This window comes from Phoca vitulina, unplaced genomic scaffold (genome assembly GCF_004348235.1).
Source record: "Phoca vitulina isolate PV1807 unplaced genomic scaffold, GSC_HSeal_1.0 scaffold2, whole genome shotgun sequence".
Taxonomy (NCBI): domain Eukaryota; kingdom Metazoa; phylum Chordata; class Mammalia; order Carnivora; family Phocidae; genus Phoca; species Phoca vitulina.
This window is the reverse complement of record NW_022589705.1, coordinates 53,753,045-53,774,126: the sequence shown is the minus strand read 5'-3', so window position 1 is coordinate 53,774,126 and position 21,082 is coordinate 53,753,045. Positions and strand designations below refer to the sequence as shown.

The window sequence follows — 21,082 nt, the reverse complement described above, 5'->3', positions numbered from 1 at the left end:
TAAAAATTTACAGATGAATTAATGCTTTTTTTTTCCTTTCCCCCTTTTAACTTAATCCCTTATTTTTTATTCCCTGAGACCATTTGCATGAGGAGGAATTTCATTAGAATCCCCAGGTGAAAAATTCTTCATTGGACACAATTGGGCCTAGAGATAAAATGACTCACAACTTGTGTTGAGTGAGATATATTAAATGGTGTCCTAAGCAGCTTATTTATGAACTGCTGGTCACCAATGTAAACACTACCTCTTCTCTAAAGCTTGGCCTAGCTTCCTCCCTGACCCCAGGCAAAAGTAGCCTCCTCTTCCTTTGTGTTACTGTAGCAATTTATATATATGTTTGTTGTTACACCCATTTTATTTTATAAAAATGTATTAAATGTGTGTCCCTGCCACTATACCTTGAGCTCCCAGGGGCTGCCGCTGTGGCTCATTCATCTCTGCATACTCAAGGTCTTAGATGTAGCAGACAGACAGTAAAAGTTGAAAGAATGTACTGAGCTACAGTCTGTCTAGTCCCATCAATATAGTCATTGGACATTTGCTGAGTAACTGCTTATATGCCAGATATTTTAACATATTTGGTATTCTCTATTTCTTACAGTTTCCCTACAAAGCATTGCTATCCCTGTTATAGATGAGAGAGTAGATAAGGGATTTACCCCATCACATGGTAAGTGGCAGACCTCGCTTTGATTTCAAATCACTTGAAGCCATATTCTGTGTTCTGTCTCCTTCATTAGAGCTTAACACTTTTTTCAGGCACCATCTATAATGTTTAGCTACCAACTCTATAACATCATGAAATAGATTCCCGTTATTTTAATCATTCATTTGATGAACAGAATGGGAGACCCAGAAGGAACATGTAAAGATCATCTAACTCAATACTCTCAAATACAGAAGACAGAATGGAGTCCTAGAGAGGAAAAAGACCTTAGCCAAAATTGCTCCTACCAGTTCGAAACATGTTATCCTTCTCCTTTCCATGGGGGGAAATCGGAGGGGGAGACGAACCATGAGAGACTATGAACTCTGAGAAACAAACTGAGGGTTCTAGAGGGGAGGGGGCTGGGGGGATGGGTGAGCCCGGTGATGGGTATTAAAGAGGGGACGTATTGAATGGAGCACTAGGTGCTATACGCAAACAATGAATCATGGAACACTACATCAAAAACTAATGATGTACTGTATGGTGATTAACATAACATAATAAAATAAAATTAAAAAAAAATCCTTAGCATTCTAATGACCATTTGCATAGCATGGCGCATGATGACCAGTCAACTCACCATGGAATTATTCTTCACATTCTCTCTCCTCCAGCCCTGCTCCACTGTACTCCCCGCTGCTTCTCCCTTTGCTTCCTCTCCCTCTGCCTGCAATGCCCTTCCCTCCACTCCTTCTCCTGTCTCACTCCCACTTAGCCTTCAGATCTGAGCTCAGGCATCACCTCTTCCTAGACATTTTCAGAATAAATGAGGTGGAGTATCTGTGTGCTCCCATGGCACGTACCTGTGGCACAGGGCATACTCCTCCCTGTTTGTTGTTCGTTACCTGGGTGTCTGTCTGCCTTGTTCGCGTGGCCGTGAATTCCTTGAGGGCAGGTGTTGTGGCTGATTCATTTCTATAGCACTTGTGTCTAGTACAGTCCCTGGAACAAAGTGGCTTTCAGTAAATTTTGAATGAAACAGTCACTTAGCAGGATTCCACTGTGAAGGGTGACAAGCCTTGGAGATGTAGTGGTGGTGAAAGCTCACCTTTTTGATATCTGGAAGGTGTTCTTGAAGACTCTCCCAGTATTGAGGATCCAAGGGAACCCACCATTTCTTAATGCCACAACTATGTACTGGTATCTCTAATGTTTGAGTGCTTTTGTTGAGTTGCACCAAGAACTTCTGAAGAAAGGTCTGGCATGGCCTATGCAGGCGAGCCTCTCACCTAATACTGATGATCTCATGTGTCTGTTTTCTACTGTCACTAAGGAAAATAAAGTGCATTCGTGTCCTTTTTATAGTGTGGTATAACTGACTACAGGATGTGTCCCTGTGCAACATCTGTCTTCTTACCAAAATCAAAGCTTTAAATTAAGTGAGTGAGGCTCTCCTCTGGTACATCATCCTATAGAAGACCAGAAGGATGATGGCCTTGGGGGGATTATAAGGGTGTTTTTGACTTCTCTGAAATCATGTACATCCATTCTCAATACTATACCAACAGAGAACTTACTGCCCTTAGAAATAAAAGGAACAGTCTTAATTTTGACATTGACACTTTCTGACTAGGTGAACTTAAGTGATTCATTTGATTTTTCAGGGCCTCCATCTCTTTATCTAAACAGTGATGGCTTTGGGGCACCTGGGTGGCTCAGTTGGTTAAGTGTTCAACTGCTGACTTCGGCTCCAGTCATGATCTCAGGATCGTGAGATCGAGCCCCACGTCCGGCTCCATGCTCAGCGGGGAGTCTGCTTGAGATTCTCTCCCTCTGCCCTTCCCCCCCCAAATAAATCTTTAAAAAAATTAAAATAAAATAAAAAGCACTGGCCTTTCCTACTTTCTAGATATATCAAGCATTGGTTGAACTAGTGATTGTAACAGCTGTCTGGAAACCCTCTGTAGCATGGAGACATCTTAGGTGCATTGACATGGACTGGGAGGAGGGGATATTTAATGGGGAACATACTTGATATGGGGTATTGCCTCTATGGAAGAGTACCTTTACCTCTGGCCACATGTAAGAGTCCCTCTGTAGGGTGTTGGGTACGAGGCTGGTACCCTCATCTGAATCCAAGTCTGGGTGATGATCCTCACCAAGACTTTCAGAGTAGGGAGAGCTAGTGGAGTGCATTTAAGCCAAAGTCATCAGGGACAGTCAGGATTTGGAAGACTAAATTCAAATGCTAGTCCTCTGGACCAGGCATGTCATGAAGAGGGATGAAGCAAGGGTCTTGGGCCAGATCTTAACCAAATCAGGGTAGAAGCATGTCTGGAGTGGCTGACAGTTGCCCTCTGCCCCTTTGCAATGTCCTGGGATCACCATTTATGTATTGGCAGATCAGGTGGTTTAAAAGTCCAAGGTCAAGGTAGCACTTTGGGGCCATTTAAAGCATGGAGGGTCTGAAGGCTGTGGGGAGGGTGAATTGGGAAAGAGGAGATGGATAAAATGAGGTGAGGCAGTGAAGGGCTTTTAGAGAAACAGATTTTGAGGCAAAGCCTCTTTTCCCCTGCCTGGAACTGTTGACTTAGCAAAACAGAAGAAACCACACATACTTCCACACCATGAAGCTGATCTGGAGCTCAGAGGCTCTGCAGGGCCAGGGAAGGCCTAGTTCTGTGTGGAAGAGTTATGTAGCCTGTGACCACAACCTTTGGGCAACGTAACAGGTGATTATCATTCATTATGCATTCAGTTGTGAATCAGAACAAACTGAAATGAACCACTGTGTAAGTCCAGCCTCTGGTAATCCTGAATACGTGCTTGGGAGGGGACGGCGGTGGGTGTGTGGGCTTCTAGCTACAAAGTAACCAAAACACAAATTGGGATTATTTCCCCATTGCCTTCAAGAGAACAGTTCCAACTACTTAGCCTGTCGTGAAAGAACCTTTCATGATCTGTCCTCTGCCTGTCCTCCGACTCATAGGTTTGATTTTCTTTTTTTATCTCCTGCTCCATGGAAGAAGCCTTACCTTGAGCAAGTTATATGACCCCTGTAAGCCTCAGTTCCTGCGTCTGTAAGATGGAGATACTGATACCTGTCTTTACAGGCCTATAATAATTATGAAATGAGATAGTTCACGTAAAGCCACGAACATAGTTCTTTGCTCACGGTATATGGCAACTTGACATGTGTGGGATTTTTCTCATTATTACTGTAAATTCTACATTCCAGCCAAACCATAGCACTCTCTTCAAGCCATTGTTGTACTAAGAACTTAGACCTTTTTCGTAGATTAACTGTCACACACCCTAACTACGTTGAAAACTAGGACAAGGACAGTATCTCTTCATCTCTGTTTCCCCAGAACCTGACCCCCATAATAGGTGCTCAGTTAAATGTTTGCTGAAGAAATGTATGAAGTGTCTCTGTTCTGGAGAATCTTGATTCTCAGCAGATGCTTCATGAGCCCCCCTCTCCCCGCCATTACCCATACTAGGCACCTACTAGGTGTGGGGAAACCATACCAGGTGTTTGGCATGCATGATCTCAGTTAATAGCCCCGCCCCCCCCAAAGGCAGCTATTATGTAAACTCTTGACAGATGAGTACAGAGCCTCAATTAGCAGAAATGCCTCAAGTGTAAACATTAGATGGCTTTTTTACCATGAACCCACTAGGAACCCAAACCGAGATCCAAACAATCCTCTTGGTCTGGCATGAAAAATGAGACCCAGATTTCTTCCACCTAAAACTCACTCTGTCTCCAGCTATTCCCACCCTCTACCGGCACTGCTGTTGTTTGCACCTTACCAGGATTAGACCAGTCTGTACTCTGAACTCAGAAAAACAGAGGTTAAACATTTCCTGGCTTTAAAAAAAAATGAGAGTAGAGAAAGTTAAATAATCAGCTCTTACTTGTTGATTATTTACTGTGGACAGGCGGCATGTCAAGGCTTTCTCTGCATTGGCTCTATTCTGTCCAAACATCTTGGAAGGTGAATGTTCTTTTGTGCCTTTAACACTGGAGGAAACTGGCATCTGTCAGGGTCTCAGAGATGGATTGTGGAGTTGTGATTCCTGACTGGGCTGAACTAAACAAAACTCCCTCTCTCCATGGCACTAGTCAGCCTGGAGGAAGACTTGTCACCGGCCCCCAGGCCTCACGGACCCCCCACACCTTCTCTGTATCCCCCAGAGGCAGGTGTGCAGGGATGTTTCCTCCTTCCACGGTGAGTGCTCAGTCACCACCCTAAGAGTGCAGGCCAGTGAAGTGGACAAATAGCTCTTACTCCTCAGTCCGGCATCTGTCCCTCAGGTGAGAGCCAAATTCTCAAATTGCGAGGCCAATGGCAAATCGGTCTACACCGCACACACAGGGTATCAACACACAGGGAGTTCTGCTGGAATTCACACATCCTGGAAGCCAGGCTGGCATTGGTGGCCGGTTTCATTTAATCTTGTCTCTGATGGCTGCATGATGAGTGAAGAGAGGGAGGAAGGCAGGAGCGTAGGAAGCACACGGATCTCCAGAAACTGGGTTTGGTTTGCCCCTTGAGAGTACCTTTAGGCACTGCCCTGAGCGTTCTCTGGCAACCCACAGCAACAGCTCACATGTCCAGGGAGGGGGAGGGCTGGTTCTACCGGCCCCTTACATTCATCTGACTTCTGTGGTTCTTCAAGTAGCCAGGTATGAGAAGAGCATGGCCTTCGGAATCAGACTGACTCAGATCACTTCCGCCACTTGGCACCTATATGACCATAAACACGTCTTTGAACTTCTGTGAGTCACTGTTTCTTCATCTGTAAACTGAAGGAAATGGCTGGATTATCATGAAGATGATGCACGAGGATGTGTATAAAACAGTCAGCGCCTAGTAGGTGCTTGGCAAATGTTAGCTGCCTTCCCTCCCTTCCCCACCCCACCCCCATCCATTCACCTGTAATGCCTTAAAAAAAAAAAGCCATTATAATTGTCCTTTGTTTTTTGTGAGCTACATGTGTTACTGATTAATAACACAGAAACTGTTTAAACTGCGCTCACAGAACTGTAACCCTGCCCTACATCATGTCATAGCATTTCACAGATAGCTGTTTTTCCCCCTTTTTTCTTCCCTGTTACCCCCTTTTTTTCTCCTTTTCTCTAAGGAAGTCCAGATGGGCCCGATACATTCTTAGACACTGGGTAGCCTCCGCCAAGGGTTAAAATCAGGTCTGTTTCACATGCAGATGATCTATTCATAACAAAAGCTGCCTCCTGGCCCTGGGCCCCAGCTGAACGCTGTTCCTCTCAAGCCCTCCTTTTCTTTTGTTTCTGATGGTTTCGTAGTGTTTACATATCTTACTTATTAGCATGGTCTTTTATAGAGTACGGGCAGAGGGCAAACCCCCCAGGATCCGCTTTCCCTCTCAGTGCCCTTTCTTCCTTGAGTCTTCCTACCTCTCTGGACCATTTCCCTTTCATAGGAACTCATTCAAATAGGGAAGCAATTTTTAAGTCTTTCCTTTTTCTTTTTTTCTTCTTTAACGTGAGAGTCACTTCGCATTCTCAAAGAACTGCTGTTGCATATGGAGAAGAGGGGAAAGATACCACTGGAATGTGTGATTTTTTTTTTTCTCTCTCTCCCTCTTCGATGTAGGAAAACCCCATCATGTCCATTGACTTTTCGAGGGACATCTTCCACTCAGGGCACAAGGGGTGCTGGGCTGGCCCCAGACCAGATGTTGAAGATGGTTCTGTCTGCCTGCTCTGTCCATGCCTCTCCTGTTTACACCCTTTTTTCTCTTTGAAAAGAAAAAAAAAAAGGTGTCTCAGGAAGCCTGTGGACTCTTGAGTCAGATTTGAGTTTAAAAGCTGGTTCTGCCCTCTTGGTGAGTCTGGGAGCTTAGCCTAATGTCCCTGAAGCTCGGTTCCCATCGAACCTGGGGGACACGGGCTTGCCCAGCATCTCGGGTCGGGGAAATGGCTATACCAGTGCCCCATGTGGGGATGAGAGAAGCTCCGCACAGACGGCGGCAGCTCCCTGGTGCGCTGGCCTGGGACGGGTTCTGAGCCCTGGCCCGGCGATGGCAGGAGGGGGGCCTGGATCGGTCTGACATGGACATTCTGGTCCGTGTGCTATTTATGTGCTGTCCCTCATGACCTCTTAGGCAACCCAAGTACATGGGGTTCCCACCCTCTCCATCTTTCTCCTGACCTCCTCCCAGCTAACCATCACGATTTTTTAATGCTCTTGCAGTCTGCTCTGTTATAGAGAAGATGTGAAGGATGAAATTCTTCACCCTAATTAATACTCGATAACCACTTGTCAGCCTCTAATACTTTTCGCAGTCCTTCAGTCGGAGAACTACGCAAGTGTCTATGCACAGTTTTTAGTTCTCTTTGCCCGCCACTTTAGCCTTCTCCCCTTGTTTTAGGCCACAAGTGCAGAGAGAGTTCTGTAGATCTGGATCCTTCAGGTCCAGACTTGTATGGACATGTCCCAAATCCCCTGAGCTGAACCTGAGAAGACAGGAGTGCGTTCTTTTGGAGAGCGCTTCCAAAAGGCAGGGATTGATGCATGTGCCCAGCAATTCTGACTTTTTTCAAAGGAGGCCCCAATATAATTCAGCCAAGGTTCTCTTTGCCTTTACACCATATGCTGTTAACAGGGTATGTCTCAGGTGCATTTGTTCCTAGTGACATGTCTTTCAAATAGAAATGAATCCATCTGAATGATCATGTTGATTTGTATCTTGCTCTTCTCTAGAGCCAATACAAGCCTTGTTGCCTACTTCAGAATTCTAGTCAAGATGGTGTCAGATCTTTTTAAAATTAAATGCCTCCATGTAATCTGCTCCATAAATAAGAAGTACACCTCGGCCAGTATAGGGGTGATGATATTAGGACAGGCTCCATTTCCCTGGGTTACTGAATGTACCAGGCACTGTACCAAGGCCTATAATAGACTGTGCCACATTTAATCTTTACAAGTCTATAAAAGAGGTCCTATCTGCCCCATTTTTCAGAGGAACACCCTGAGGACCGATGTCATATAGCCAGTTAGGACTAAACACTGAGAGTCAGACCAATCTCTAAATCTGTGGTCAGATTTATGAGACGGTATCTGAGACTAGACACTGGTATCAAAGAAAAAAAGGTCGTAACAAGGGAGACTCAGAAGCCGATCAGGAGCCGGGCAGGAAGAGAAGGTGTCCACAGTTTAGCAGTCGGAAATCAGAGGATATCTGACAGAGGTGCTGTGCGTTCAGGTGCCATGTGCTTGTTTCAGGGAAAAGCCTGTGTCATCCTCATCTGCACCTGCTGATCAGCCTCGGCTCTAAAGGCTGCCCTGGGCATCTTTTTAACTGAAGTCTGTAAGGGATAGCTGCTTTTCCTAACAGCTGGTTTAGAATCAAAGGAGGACATTGGTTGGGTCATATTTGAGAAGCACTCAATTAGTCCTATGCTCATTCCTGGGGATGTGGCAGAAATAGAAGATACGGTTCTGACTCTGCAAGTCCAGCTCACTATGTGACATTGAAGCAGAGCTCAGAATCCATCTGGTGACCAGCACACAGAAAGGGCACCCTCTCTCCTCTTGCTCGCCGCCTCCCCTTCCCCCACCCACGCCACCAGCCCCTCCTCTCTTACTCATGGGATCCACAGAAGAGACCAGGAACTGTTTACCCACCACAGATTGTTTAGGCTGTGAAAAAGATGCAAGCTATGATTTTTACATCTTTGGGGCCACACAGCTCTTGGAGCTTTCAAAGCTGAAAGCCCGTCTGAGCTCTCTGGAGCCTGTATAGAGGAGGCCAAGTGTGGCTTCTTATCTGTGAAGGAGAGAAAATTGGGGGAGATTTTAGGCAAGCCTCAAAGTTTTCTTGGCTACTCCATCTCTTGCAAAGCAACTTTGGGTGTGTTTTAAGTGTATGTGAATGAGAAACATATGGATTAAATTTCTATTGTGATCACATATGGGTTTCAAAATGATGAAGAATAAGGAATTCGGGGTTTAGGGAGTCCAAAATAGTTGGCAAATAACTCAGGACATTGCAAGCAACATTTGGCTGCCTCCCTTCATCCCAAATTTGGGGACTGTTTGGTTGGGTGACAAACCCGTTCAGTGCCCTCCCTGCCTGCTCAAACTGCTAAGCCCCAGGAGATATCTGTGGACAGGTTTCATGTGTTCTTGTTTTGCTCAAACTGAAATAAGGGGATTGGATTTCTAGGAAGGGCATACTCTCTACTGGAGGACTCTTAACCTTTCAGAAACCTCCAACCAGAGAAGAGGAAAATTTGGCAAGCCTGAGCTTTATTAACTCTGTGCCACTTATGGGTGATGGAACACGTGTCCTGTGCTATTGCTCTGAATATCTGTGACATTGTTGATAATTTCAGCCATGTGCTGCATTGCGTGATTTAGTTTATAAAGCATTTTATATGCATATTACATACTAAATACACATTACATGCGATTTATTGGTACAAGTATATACACATGCACGTATGTAATATACACAATATACTGTGTATACACGTAACATATATTGTGACAGCCTACAGTGTAGAAGTACAGAGGGTTAAGGAAGATGTAAGAAGAAGCAACTCAGCCAGTCAGGGTTTAGAAAAGCTTCTCAGAGCAGATAATATTGAGCTAAATCCTATAAAAGGACATGGAAGAGTTAGTCAGGGGGAGGTCAGAAGGAATGCCTTTTAGACAGAGGAGAATTTATGAAGACATAGAGATGAGAAAGAAAATGACACATTTGGGGGAATTTCTAGGCTATGATGGGCTTCCTGGAGTAAAAATGATGGAACAAACAGTGAGGAAATGGTACCATGTGTGATAAGGCGAGACACATAGATAAAAGCCAGGTCAGAAAGGTCTCATATGTCATGGGGAACTCCTAAAGCATGTAAGGGAATGATATAATTATAATTAGGTTTGTGTGTTGGAAGGATCATTGTATTGGAGGTAAGGAAGTTGGATTCTCTGAGCAGGGTTTTTGGGGGTGCAGGAGAAGGCAGTATTTGAGACAGGGAAACCAGCTTAATTACTATTGCAATAACCCAAGCGAGAGTTAATAAAGGACTGGACTAATGGGGCAATGGGGAGAAACAAGCTTTGTTTAAAAAATAGAGTTGACAGTGTATAGGGCCTGTTATGGGGCAGAGGAGAAAGACGACTGCATCTTAAGGTTAAGAATGGTATCCTAGTGGTTGGATAGATAGGCAGACAGGGACCCCAGCATAAGAGCAACCCTGGGAGGAAGGATGGCGAGTTCTATTTTGGATACACTGATTAGACATCCAGGTCAGGTGTCCAATTTGGAACTCAAGAGCAAGGCCTGAGTTTGGGAGAACAATTTGGGACTCAACAGCATAAAAATTGCCATCGCACCCATGGGAGGGATGGGCTGACCCCATGAGACAAACATGGAGGAGTGAGTTTAGGAGGGATGAGGAAGGAGAACCTCCCAAAGGGACAGAACTAAGAAGGGGTAGAGCCTAGTATGGAACCCAGGACTTTGGACTCCAGATCTTTCCACTGTCCCAAAAAGGAGTAGAGTTAAGCCATCTGTTGTTTCACATTTCTTGAGAGCATATTATGTCCTAAGATTTTTATACACATTATACCACTTAGGACTCACACAGAACTCTGTGGGAGGTGAGATTATCCCAGTTATAAATGAGGAAACTGAGTCTCAGACAGATTCAAAGGCACATGGCTAATAAACAGCCTGGCCAGAATCAAAACTCAGGTTTGTCTAACTCCCAAGGTCTGTGCTCACATTACTAAATCATGTTCACTGTCTTTGAGATAAGGGGTGTCTTCTCACTATTTTGCAGGAGAGGCACCCAACTCATTACAATTTAATCTGAGAAGTACAGAAATAGAGGTCAAGGCTAAGAGCCCCATTCAAAAACCAAATTCTCTGTGCTCTTTTTTGTACTGTGGAGTGAGCTGGGAGTTGGCTAGAATGTATGTAAATGGTTTTTTTCATAGTAAGACGATAGCACGGTCCGTTTGGAGGGAGAGATGAGCCACCACGGAAATACTCAGCCCCACACATGCCTGTGGCTACCCTCTAAAATTCCCAACCTGGCTGGAGGCGCTCAGAACAAAACCTCCTGCTCCCTCCCAGCACCACTGGCGCCTGGAGCCTGCCTGCCGCCCCTGCCAGAGGTTTCTGCCAACCCCGGCATGGTGGGGAGAGGGCCGGGCAGAACGGAAATTGCTGGAGTGGCTCCCTGCTCGGAGCCCAGTCATCTGTCCCAGCAAGAGGTGTGAGCAGGCTCTTGGGCTTTAGCACTGCAGGGAACCTCAGCTGACGAGAGCGTAGCCTCCGCTGAAACGTAGCCGGTGGCACCCACTCATGGAGTCAGCTTGGGCAAGGACATGCAAAGAGGCAGGAGCAAATGGAGGGTGGCTTCTACTCCCTGCTCGGCCGTTTCTCATCCTTGTGATCCCCGGTCGTCTGCCCACCCTCCTCACGCCTTTGTCTTCAGCTATCAAATGGGCCATGCTTGTTCGACTCCACGTACTATCAGGGTAATTGCACGTTTGAGTACAAATATAAACTCACAAATCACTTGATACCTGAGTTACCCCCAGCCCATCGTGCACCTTGTCTCCTCCTAGATTGCAAACCGCAGGTGGATACCGGGCTCTGGTGCCCATCTTTCTGTATCTTTGCGTGTTTGAAGCAATAGTTTGAACTCCGTGTGTATCCAAGAAATATTTGCTGAGTATTTGCTCAGTGAATGTCAGATATTATGGATAGTAGCCATTAAATGCAATTCTTGAAGTTGATCGTCAAGAAAGGCCCCTGATAATCTAGGCCACGGTCACAGGGGTGGCCGGGCAAAGTTGGGACTTTGAGAAGCCCCAGGAGGCCACCCAGTGGGATCCCCTGAGCCATGGGGCAGTGTCTGTGTTGAAATAGCCTGCTGGAGAATTCTCATTGGCAGGTTGGGGAAGAATGACTCAACTTCATGGAATCTTAGATAATCTCTAAGACAAAGGAGTTATTAAATATTCTAGTCCAACCTATTTATTTTATAGATGAGGAAAATAGGATCTGCAGAGGGAAATAAGTTCATAGCTTGGATCTTGTTTGGATCTGAAGTTACTCCTCTTTTATATACTGGCTCTCTGACCTCCTTCAGTTTAGATTTCCTCGTTTGGGGGTGAGTATAATAATAGGACCTATCTCATTGGGTTGTCATGAGTATTAAATGACAGAACGTCTGTAAAGAGCCTAGAAGAGTATTTGGCATTTTATAAGCCCGCAGTTAACTGTTAGCAATTACTCTTTTATTATTTCTTATTATTATCCTTATTTCTGTGTGATTATTTCTATCATTGCCTGACTTAGAGGGTGGTTTCACTGGGAACTTTTTCCTTTTCAAAAGCCATGGCTTTTTTAAAAATGGAATTTTTGATGAGCACTAGGGTCTATTGGTGCAAAAATACACCTATCCTTCAAACCTTATGACCTTTTAGTTAAAGTAGAAATCAGAACTGTAAGCCTTCATGAAAACCAAAATGCCTGTGCAGCTTCATGAGTATGAGCCCAGCCTGGAAACAGTTGTTTCCTTCAGGCCTAGCTCACATGTGGCCATCTCTGGAAAGCTTGGGTTTCTGCCACACTTCTCCCCTACCTGACTATAGCACCTAGCACGCTTTGTTGTAATTTCTACCATTTGTCTGCCTGGTTAAGATGAGGAGCCCTTTGAGGAAAGGGGCCATGCCTTATTAGTAATTACTATTGTTATTATTATTTTACTTTATTATTTTTATAGGCTTGATGCTGATCTCAGTGCCTGGCATATGGTGTGCAACCAAATGTTTTGTTTTATTGCAGGTTTCTATAACTTTATTTTATTTATATCACACATAATTAAAGAATATAGCACATGTCTACATGATGTTTAAACCTTACCAAATTGAATACTCTTGTGCCACCACCCGTGAGAAGGAGTATTATGGAAGAGAATATTTCCAGTACCTTTTAAGTATGAAGGTTTAACCATACGATTCAACAAATGTTAACTAGTTTCTTGTATTTTGCTTAATGTTCTAGCTCTTGGAAGTAATTTTGAATCTTGATTTGGACATGCTCCATCACATGGAGCATAATATCCTCCCACGTTTATACTGTCTGAAAATATGATAAGCTTTACTTCTGTATCATGGTCTACTTCATTGTTAAGAATATTGACTAAATTAGACCACGGGCAAATCTAGAGAACTTCTTACTGGGTCGTAATTACTTTTGGCTGTGGTCGTTCAATCTTTTCCCTGACTGTTCCATCACAAGCTTCATTTCAAGGAGAACCAACGTGTATTTGGTATTGAACATATAATAAGCTGTTTGTAGTTGACGGCTTATTCCATCTTCACCAAAGTCCTCCAACATTTGTATCAATCCTCCCCTTTTTGAACTGAGGGAACTGAGGCCCAGAAAGATGAGCTTGTGTGAGATCACCTGGCTGGAATCCCGCAGACTGGAAGAGATAGGTCTTTGACTCAACCCACACTCAACTCCCTCCGCTCTTCACAAGCCTATAGGGGAAAATTTTCCAAAAGCTTTTTAGAAATGCAGATTCCCTAACTTGTTATCAGGGCCAGAAGGTTTGTTCCATTTGAATGAGTCTATGCTGGCTGTGATGGCCCTTGCTTTCTGCCCTTGGGAGCCAAAGAAGGATTCAAAGAAGCAATGGTAGCCTAAAAATAAGACCATACTTTGGCAGAGACAAATTTAGAACCTGCAGAGTGTGGTGCCTGGCTGCTTTGCATTTTTATAACCTTGGACATGGAATTAAACTCTCTCTGCTTTAGTTTGTACATCTATATAATAGGAACAGTGGTGGAATCTTCCTTCAGGGTTTTTATGAGGGTTATGTGGTTTAATTCCGATAATATGCTTGGAATAAGACTTTTAGTAAGTACCCAGTCAATCTTGACTATTGTTGCTAACAGCATCACCATGACTGGAAATCAACGTCCTATACAGACAATTGTTATCAGTGGAATAAAAGGGACTCCCTTCTTTGGGTAACAAAGCAGCCTCCAGGCCAAGATAGCCATCAGCATGGGAAAGAGCTTTCACAAAAATATCTCTAAATATTTAGGTTTACTGCAAAGAAGTAAAGCACACAGAAACATACAGATGTGCCTCTCTCTCTCTCTCTCTCTCTGTCAAAACAAACTATTACTTGTTTTCTCCAAGAGCACAGGGTTTAGAAGTGATTGGAAATGCTCTGGGAAACATATTTCTGTGTGTTGGTTTCCTTGCTTTACTCAGATGTCTGATGAGAAGCATGTGCCATTTCAAACGAGTGAGCACAAACAGGGATCAGCTCAAAACTTTCTCCCTGGACAGAGCCAGGCAAAGCCTTCATCTGACATTTCTGAGCAGCAGACCCTCATCTTCCAGTGAAGCTCTGCCGCAGCTGACTCAGGAACAAGTTTAAATAAATTGTGAGATGGGGTGGAGGTGGGGGATGATGCATAACCTTCCAAAGCAATTTATGTATAAAAAGTTAAGAATAAAACATACCATATGATTTGAGTCCAACATCTGCCTGGGTTCAAATCCCACCTTGGGTGGTTACTGTGTGACTGTGGATGTCTTATACAACAAGCTCACTGAGACTAATCTTTGAAACGGGGCTAAGAGTTCTGGAAGGGACGGGGTGCAGGGCATGATAAGAGATGATTTGACTTTGGCAGTTATCCATGTACCTGCCCAAACACTGGGTCCTAAGTGGTTGTGAACATGAGCTTTCTTATTCACCCCAAAGCCACTCTGGGATGAGTAGTGTGTAGGCCCGGCATGTGATAAATTTTCATGGGCAAAGACAAAGTGACGAAAACGAAGACCATTTAGTGTGTGCTCCTTCTGGTGGGAACCATCTCCATATCATACACACATGCACAAACACGCACTTACACACACTTACACATGTACTCACACACATACCCTCACACCTACTGAGTGACTTCTGTGTGTGGTTTATATCTTAATTCAAATATTGCCTCCTGAAAAAAGCCTTCTGAGACCCCTAGACTAAATTAGGTACCTCACTTATTTGCCCTTATAGTACCTTTTGATTTTCATTCATTTATTTATCACAGTTTATAATTACACATCTGTGCAATGATCTCACTAATATCTATCTGAGGGTGCCCAGTGATTTGTCCCATTTGCCCAGGACTGAATGGTTTTCTAGGACACAAGATCTTGACTGCTAAACCTAGGAGATTCCTGGCCAAACTTGAAGGATTAGCCACTCTCATCTGACCACATCTCAAGACAGAATGCTTCATGAGGGCAGGGACCATGCTGTTTTATTTCACATTCATTGACAGTGCCTGGCACAGGCTTATACCACATGGGGAATTCAGGAACCGTCTGTTAAACCAATAAGGAAATGAGTGAATATGTCATTGTAAGCCAAACTGTCTTTTCTTGTAAAAGTCTTTCCTTTTTCCCTGACATTATTCCTATTTTAGGTGCTAAATGTCCCTTTTTATAGATTATCTTTATTTCACAAAATTTAAAGTTGACAGTGTTGTGTAGTTCCCTCACTTTCTTCATATTTGAGGGTTGGAAATCCCACTGATTTGAGGACTCACTAGTTTAGTGAAAAGGGAACTGGAATAGTGCAGGTCAAGACATTTAAAGAAAGCTTGTTCCTGTGCTAAAATGCTGGGCTATAAATTTCATGGAGGTAGAAATCATGAATATTCAGTTCAGTTCTATATCCCCAGGATGTGACATAGTACCAAGTATATAATAAGGGCTGAATAAATATTTGTAGGATAAATGAATAAATAGATTTCCTACTTGTCCAGAAGACATGTGGGAGTAGACCTGGTATGCTTCACTCCCTTTTCCTCCCCACCCTCTAACTACACCTCTCCACAACCAGAAATATGACTTCAGCATGCATCCCTACTAGATGGATGAGAAGCATGTGCCATTCCAGATGAGTGAACACATGGTCCTTCCTTGTCTGTCCTGGTTCATGTTTTGGTATATTCTCCTAACACCTGAAAGGACTTCTGTGGAACATAGTGTCTTAAATCCTAAGAGCACCTCTCCCTCACCTACATGGCTTTGTTCAAGCCATTCCCTTGACCTATCATGCCTGGCTCAATCCTACATCTATGTCCTGTTCTCTCAGACCATTCACGCCTTGCCCCCTCTGTCCCTCCATAACATTCTATGTTTTCTCTTTATCATCCCGTGGACCACACTGTATCCTATTTGTCTGTTTACTTGTAAAGCTCCCCTCTAGATGAGTAGCTGCTTGAAGATAGGAACTCTGTCTGATTCATCTCTTTATCTCCAGCACCCAAGAGAGGGCGATGGCATGCTAATAGTTGTGACTAGTAAGTGTTTGTAGAAGGAAGGGGATGTATCAATTATCTACCACAGAAATGCTAGGTGACAAACACACAATCTTAGTGACGTACAAGACATGTATTTTTGTTTACAGGTCTGCCAGTTAGCTGGGTGATTCTGTGATCTGGGCTTGTTCGTGCTTGTTGACTAGGATGATTTGCTGATCTTGTTTGGTCTGTCTCATGTGTGAGACGTCACTTGCTACATTTGGGCTGACTCAGCTCTGTTGCTTATCCTTCCATCCAGCAGGTTACTCTGGGCTCTTCTGCCAAAGGTGGAGAACCAAGGGAAAGAATAGAAGCACACAGTCCTCTTGAGGCCTAAGCCTGGAAAACTGGCACAGTGTTACTTCCATCTCATTCTGTTGGCCAAAACAAGTCACAAGGCTGACCCAGATTCAAGGGGTGGGGACTCCACCTGTCAATGAGAGGAGCTGCAAAGTCTCCTTGCAAAGGGGTTGGATCCACGGAGGGAGGAGAATGGGGACCATTTTTGCAATGAGTCTACCACAGAGAGGGAGCCAGCAAGGAAATGTCTCATTAGTTTCTTTCCAAAATGATCTCTTTTGCTACCCTGACATCTAAATGAATTTATCAAGAAGGCCTGCAAAGATGAAGCCATGCCCTTCCTTTTTAATGAGAAGTTGAATTTCATGGTCATAGAAACTGGATGGGAGGAGGTTAAGGCTTCTTCTAGCCCTGAGCATCACTTATTTTCATCTATTTTGCCTCTTTCTTTTCAGATCAGCAAAGACCCAATTTTTGTACCAGGTGTCTGGGGCCCTTATTTCTCAGCCATGGTCCCTGGGTTCTGGCTGAATGAAGGTGGTCAGAGCGTTACTGGAAAACTGGTAAGTTGACACTTTCTCAATATGGGTCTAAATTTTTTTTAAAGTTTATTTTATTATGTTATGTTAGTCACCATACAATACATCATTAGTTTTCGATATAGTGATCCACAATTCATTGTTTTCATATAACACCCAGTGCTCCATGCAGTACGTGCCCTCCTTAATACCCATCACTGGGCTAACCCATCTCCCCACCCTCCTCCCCTCTAAAACCCTCAGTTTGTTTCTTAGAGTCCATAGTCTCTTATGATTCATCTCCGCCTCTGATTTCCCCCCTTCATTTTTCCTTTCCTTCTCCTGATGTCCTCCATGCTATTCTTTATGTTCCACAAATAAGTGAAACCATATGATAATTGACTTTCTCTGCTTGACTTATTTCACTTAGCATAATCTCCTCCAGTCCCATCCATGTTGATGTAGAAGTTGGGTATTCATCCTTTCTGATGGCTGAGTAATATTCCATTGTATATATGGACCACATCTTCTTTATTCATTCGCCCATTGAAGGGTATCTCGGCTCTTTCCACAGTTTGGCTATTGTGGACATTGCTGCTATGAACATTGGGGTGCATATGGCCCTCCTTTTCACTACATCTGTGTCTTTGGGGTAAATACCCAGTAGTGCAATTGCTGGGTCATAGGGTAGCTCTATTTTTAATTATCTGAGGCACCTCCACACTGTTTCCCAAATGTTTTTATAACCTTGACCAGCCCATTTTGTCGCACTACCCATATACCCAGGATCTGGAAGATTTGCAGGTTCCTAAATCAGAAAACTTAGCTTTGTCAACATATGGTGCATAGGCAGCATGCATTTGCCAAAGGAATAAATGTTGGTCCAGGCAATGATGACTAACCCATCTTGTCACCTATCTTTCACACAAAAATCCTTTTTTTTTTCATGGCAGTGAAAGTGATATTCTACTTTGTAAAAAGGACCATGTAAATCACCAGCTGAAATCCTTTAATGGTTCTCCATAGCCTTGAGGACATCATTCAGATAGTTTTCTGGGCACGTCATACCTCTCATGGTCCATCCCCTCAATCCCACACATGTACTTGTCACTGAGGCTAGATTACCCTACCCACAGCTTCCCCATGACTTATGTTATTCTACTCTTCTGCCTTTGGATGTGTTTCTTTCCCTGCTCAGAGAGCTCTTTACCACTTAGATAATTTTACTTGTCCTTTAAGACACAACTCTACTTATAATATTCTATGTTCTTATTGGTTTACTAACTTGCTGTTTCCAGAAATCTATGAGCTCCTTAAAGGTAAGAGCCATATCCTACTTTTCTTTGCATCCAGCTCAGTGCCTGGTTCATAGAAGGTAGTTGATAAAAATTTGATGAATTCATGGGGTTGTCTAATAGGGAAGATAGAAGACCCATAAAAGTGAGATGAGTACTGTACCAGAGGGACAAAGCACAGAGCTGGCATAAAGCTAGGTTAAAAAAACTTTTTGCAGGGGAGAAAGCAGTTATGTTGAGTCTTAAAAGGTAAATAGAGACCAACCAGGCAAAGAAGGGTAGAGATACTCCTCTAGGCAGGAGAACTGGCGTAGGAACAAAGATATGGGAGTGACAAATAACAAGGCTTATTTGAGGTGATGGCACATAGTCCAGCATCTCAGCTGTGGCATAAACTGTTCTTAGAAGAAAGACTGACAATAAAAGTTAGAGAGCTGGGTAGGGACCACATCATAAGAAGTCCCTGGAGAACATGCTAAGGAACTGATCTCTGTCTGGTAGACCAAGGGGGAGCAGTGCATGTTCAGATCTCAGTTGTACAAACTCTGGCTAGCAGCCGTGAGGAAGAAGGCCTGAGGGCACACGGCTGAAGGTGGGGAGACCGGTTTTAGTGGGTTAGTCCACAGACAGAAAGCCATGGGGGCTTGAATGAGGACAGGGGCAGTGATAACTGAGAACTGAGGTCAGGAGATCGACAAGCCTTGGAAGGATTGCATGTGGAAGGCAAGAGAAAAGGAGACCTAGGCTCAGTTAGCCAATCTCACATCGTCTGTTTGTGGTCTCATTCCCATACCAGCTCTTCCAAATGTTCAACCGAATGATAACCGATCGGATCCAAAGCTGGCTCTGGATGCAAATCCCCATTGTTTCTGTTTCTTAGTATGTGGCTGTTTTATACCTAGCTGCCTCAAGTTCTCTTTCAAAGTTGGTGGAAGCATAGGTGGCTGGCTGGCTTTGAAGCCCATGTTCTGTGCCCTTGCTTTTGTGCCAGGCTGCAGAGATGCATTCAATGAGCAAGACCTCCATCGGGCCCTGGTTTTGAGGAGCTCGTTGTCTAGTAGACAGTGCCTGTAAAAGAAAGAATATCTGGTTGGTATGTAAGAACCCAATGCTAGGGAAGCTAAGAAGACGACACGGCTGTATGAAGGTGCCAGGGGACTCAGGCTTTGCATTCTCCTACTAAAATGAGTGTTGTGTGTATACACGTTTCACTTAACTATCCATTCCCTTTCTGTGATGTATTGAAAGCCCATTACTGAAATATAGCCTGTTTCAACCCTGCATCGTGGTATAATCACCCGTTGCAGACCCAGAACTCATAGAGGACACAATCCAGAGGCTTTTTTTTTTTTAAAACAAGGATAATGATCCAGTAAACCAACTCTTTGTGCAGAATGCATTGTCCACAAAGCTGCCCATCAACAGGTTTTCAGAGACTTAGTATGCAAATTGAACATCTGTGTCAGTCTGGAAATACTTTTCCAAGTATTTGGCTCAAAGTTCGCTCTGTTGCTATGGATATAAGCCATCTTTACCCAAACATTATGACATATCTTTATGGATAAGAATTGGTTTGCCTGTTTCAGGATCCTGAATTTAAATAAAAAATGTGACCTCTTTTTGACCATTAATAAAATCTTCATAATAGTCTACTATGACTTTTGACAGGAGTCATGGGAATTGTTAGCCTTTCTCTAGTTAGTGATTTTGCACTGTCACCAACCAAGCTGCACTTGGAGCCCGACTTTGGGCTATTCTACTTATATTTCATTGTCCATACAAGTGGGGCATGATTGACCTGTGCATTATAGAGAGCAAAATCTTAGGAAATCCAAAAGCTAGCATGATGGGGCAAAATCTGAATCAAGAACAGAAGAGACTGCCCAGTAAAGCAACAGTCCAGTCCAGAGGAGGCAAGCAAAGAGACAGAAACAACCTATAAAATAAAGAAATGAAATAAAAATAATAATGATGTCATATGATCTCACTGATATGAGGAATTCTTAATCTCAGGAAACAAACTGAGGGTTGCTGGAGTGGTGGGGGGTGGGAGGGATGGGGTGGCTGGGTGATAGACATTGGGGAGGGTATGTGATAGGGTGAGCGCTGTGAATTGTGTAAGACTGTTGAATCATAGACCTGTACCTCTGAAACAAATAATACATTATATGTTTAAAAAAAGAAGAAGATAAGAAGGGAAAAATGAAGGGGGGGGAATCGGAGGGGAAGATGAACCATGAGAGACTATGGTCTCTGAGAAACAAACTGAGGGTTCTAGAGGGGAGGGGGATGGGAGGATGGGTTAGCCTGGTGATGGGTATTAAAGAGAGCATGTACTGAACAGAGCACTGGGTGTTATATGCAAACAATGAATCATGGAACACTACATCAAAAACTAATGATGTACTGTATGGTGACTAACATAACATAATAAAAGAAAAAATAATAATGATAATAATAATAATCCTACTTTATTGAGAATGTTTTTCTGTGAAAAGGATTTATATACATAATCTTATTAATCCTTGAATGATATTCATGATAATCACAATGCCTCACATTTATTTTGAAGGCTTATTTCCTAGTCTCGATGTCAAGAGCTTGGCATATACTATCTCCTTTACTTCTATCAAAATCCCTGTGAAATAGGTACAATGGTTATCCAAATACACAGATGAAGAATGCACACTCAGGGTAGTAAGCACAGCCCAGAGAGATTCCTGATGCACCATCAGTGGCCTTTTTATGTGGCTCCTTTGCCGTTCATCGTTCCTTTCCATTTACTTATTCTCGTTTATTCTGTTGTGAAATTCGGATCTCTGGTTTTACAACACATTGTTTTCATGTAGGACTCTGTGAGAGGAAGTTGCATGTTTTATGTTCTTTGTTTCAAATACACATCTCTGATATGCTGTGTGTGAAACT

At 43.6% G+C, this 21,082-nt stretch overlaps 1 protein-coding gene across 15 annotated transcripts in view; it reads left to right on the top strand.

The window, feature by feature from the left end:
- FGGY (FGGY carbohydrate kinase domain containing) overlaps nucleotides 1-21,082 on the top strand; it is a 427,695-nt gene that overhangs the window by 241,590 nt on the left and 165,023 nt on the right. For all 15 annotated transcript variants that reach the window (XR_004302223.1, XM_032427727.1, XM_032427768.1 and 12 more), the window contains one exon: nucleotides 16,800-16,907. Coding sequence is in view for 14 of the 15 variants with exons in the window: in XM_032427727.1 (XP_032283618.1) it covers nucleotides 16,800-16,907 (108 nt within the window). In the remaining variant the exon portion in view is untranslated. The remainder of the gene's footprint in view (nucleotides 1-16,799; nucleotides 16,908-21,082) is intronic.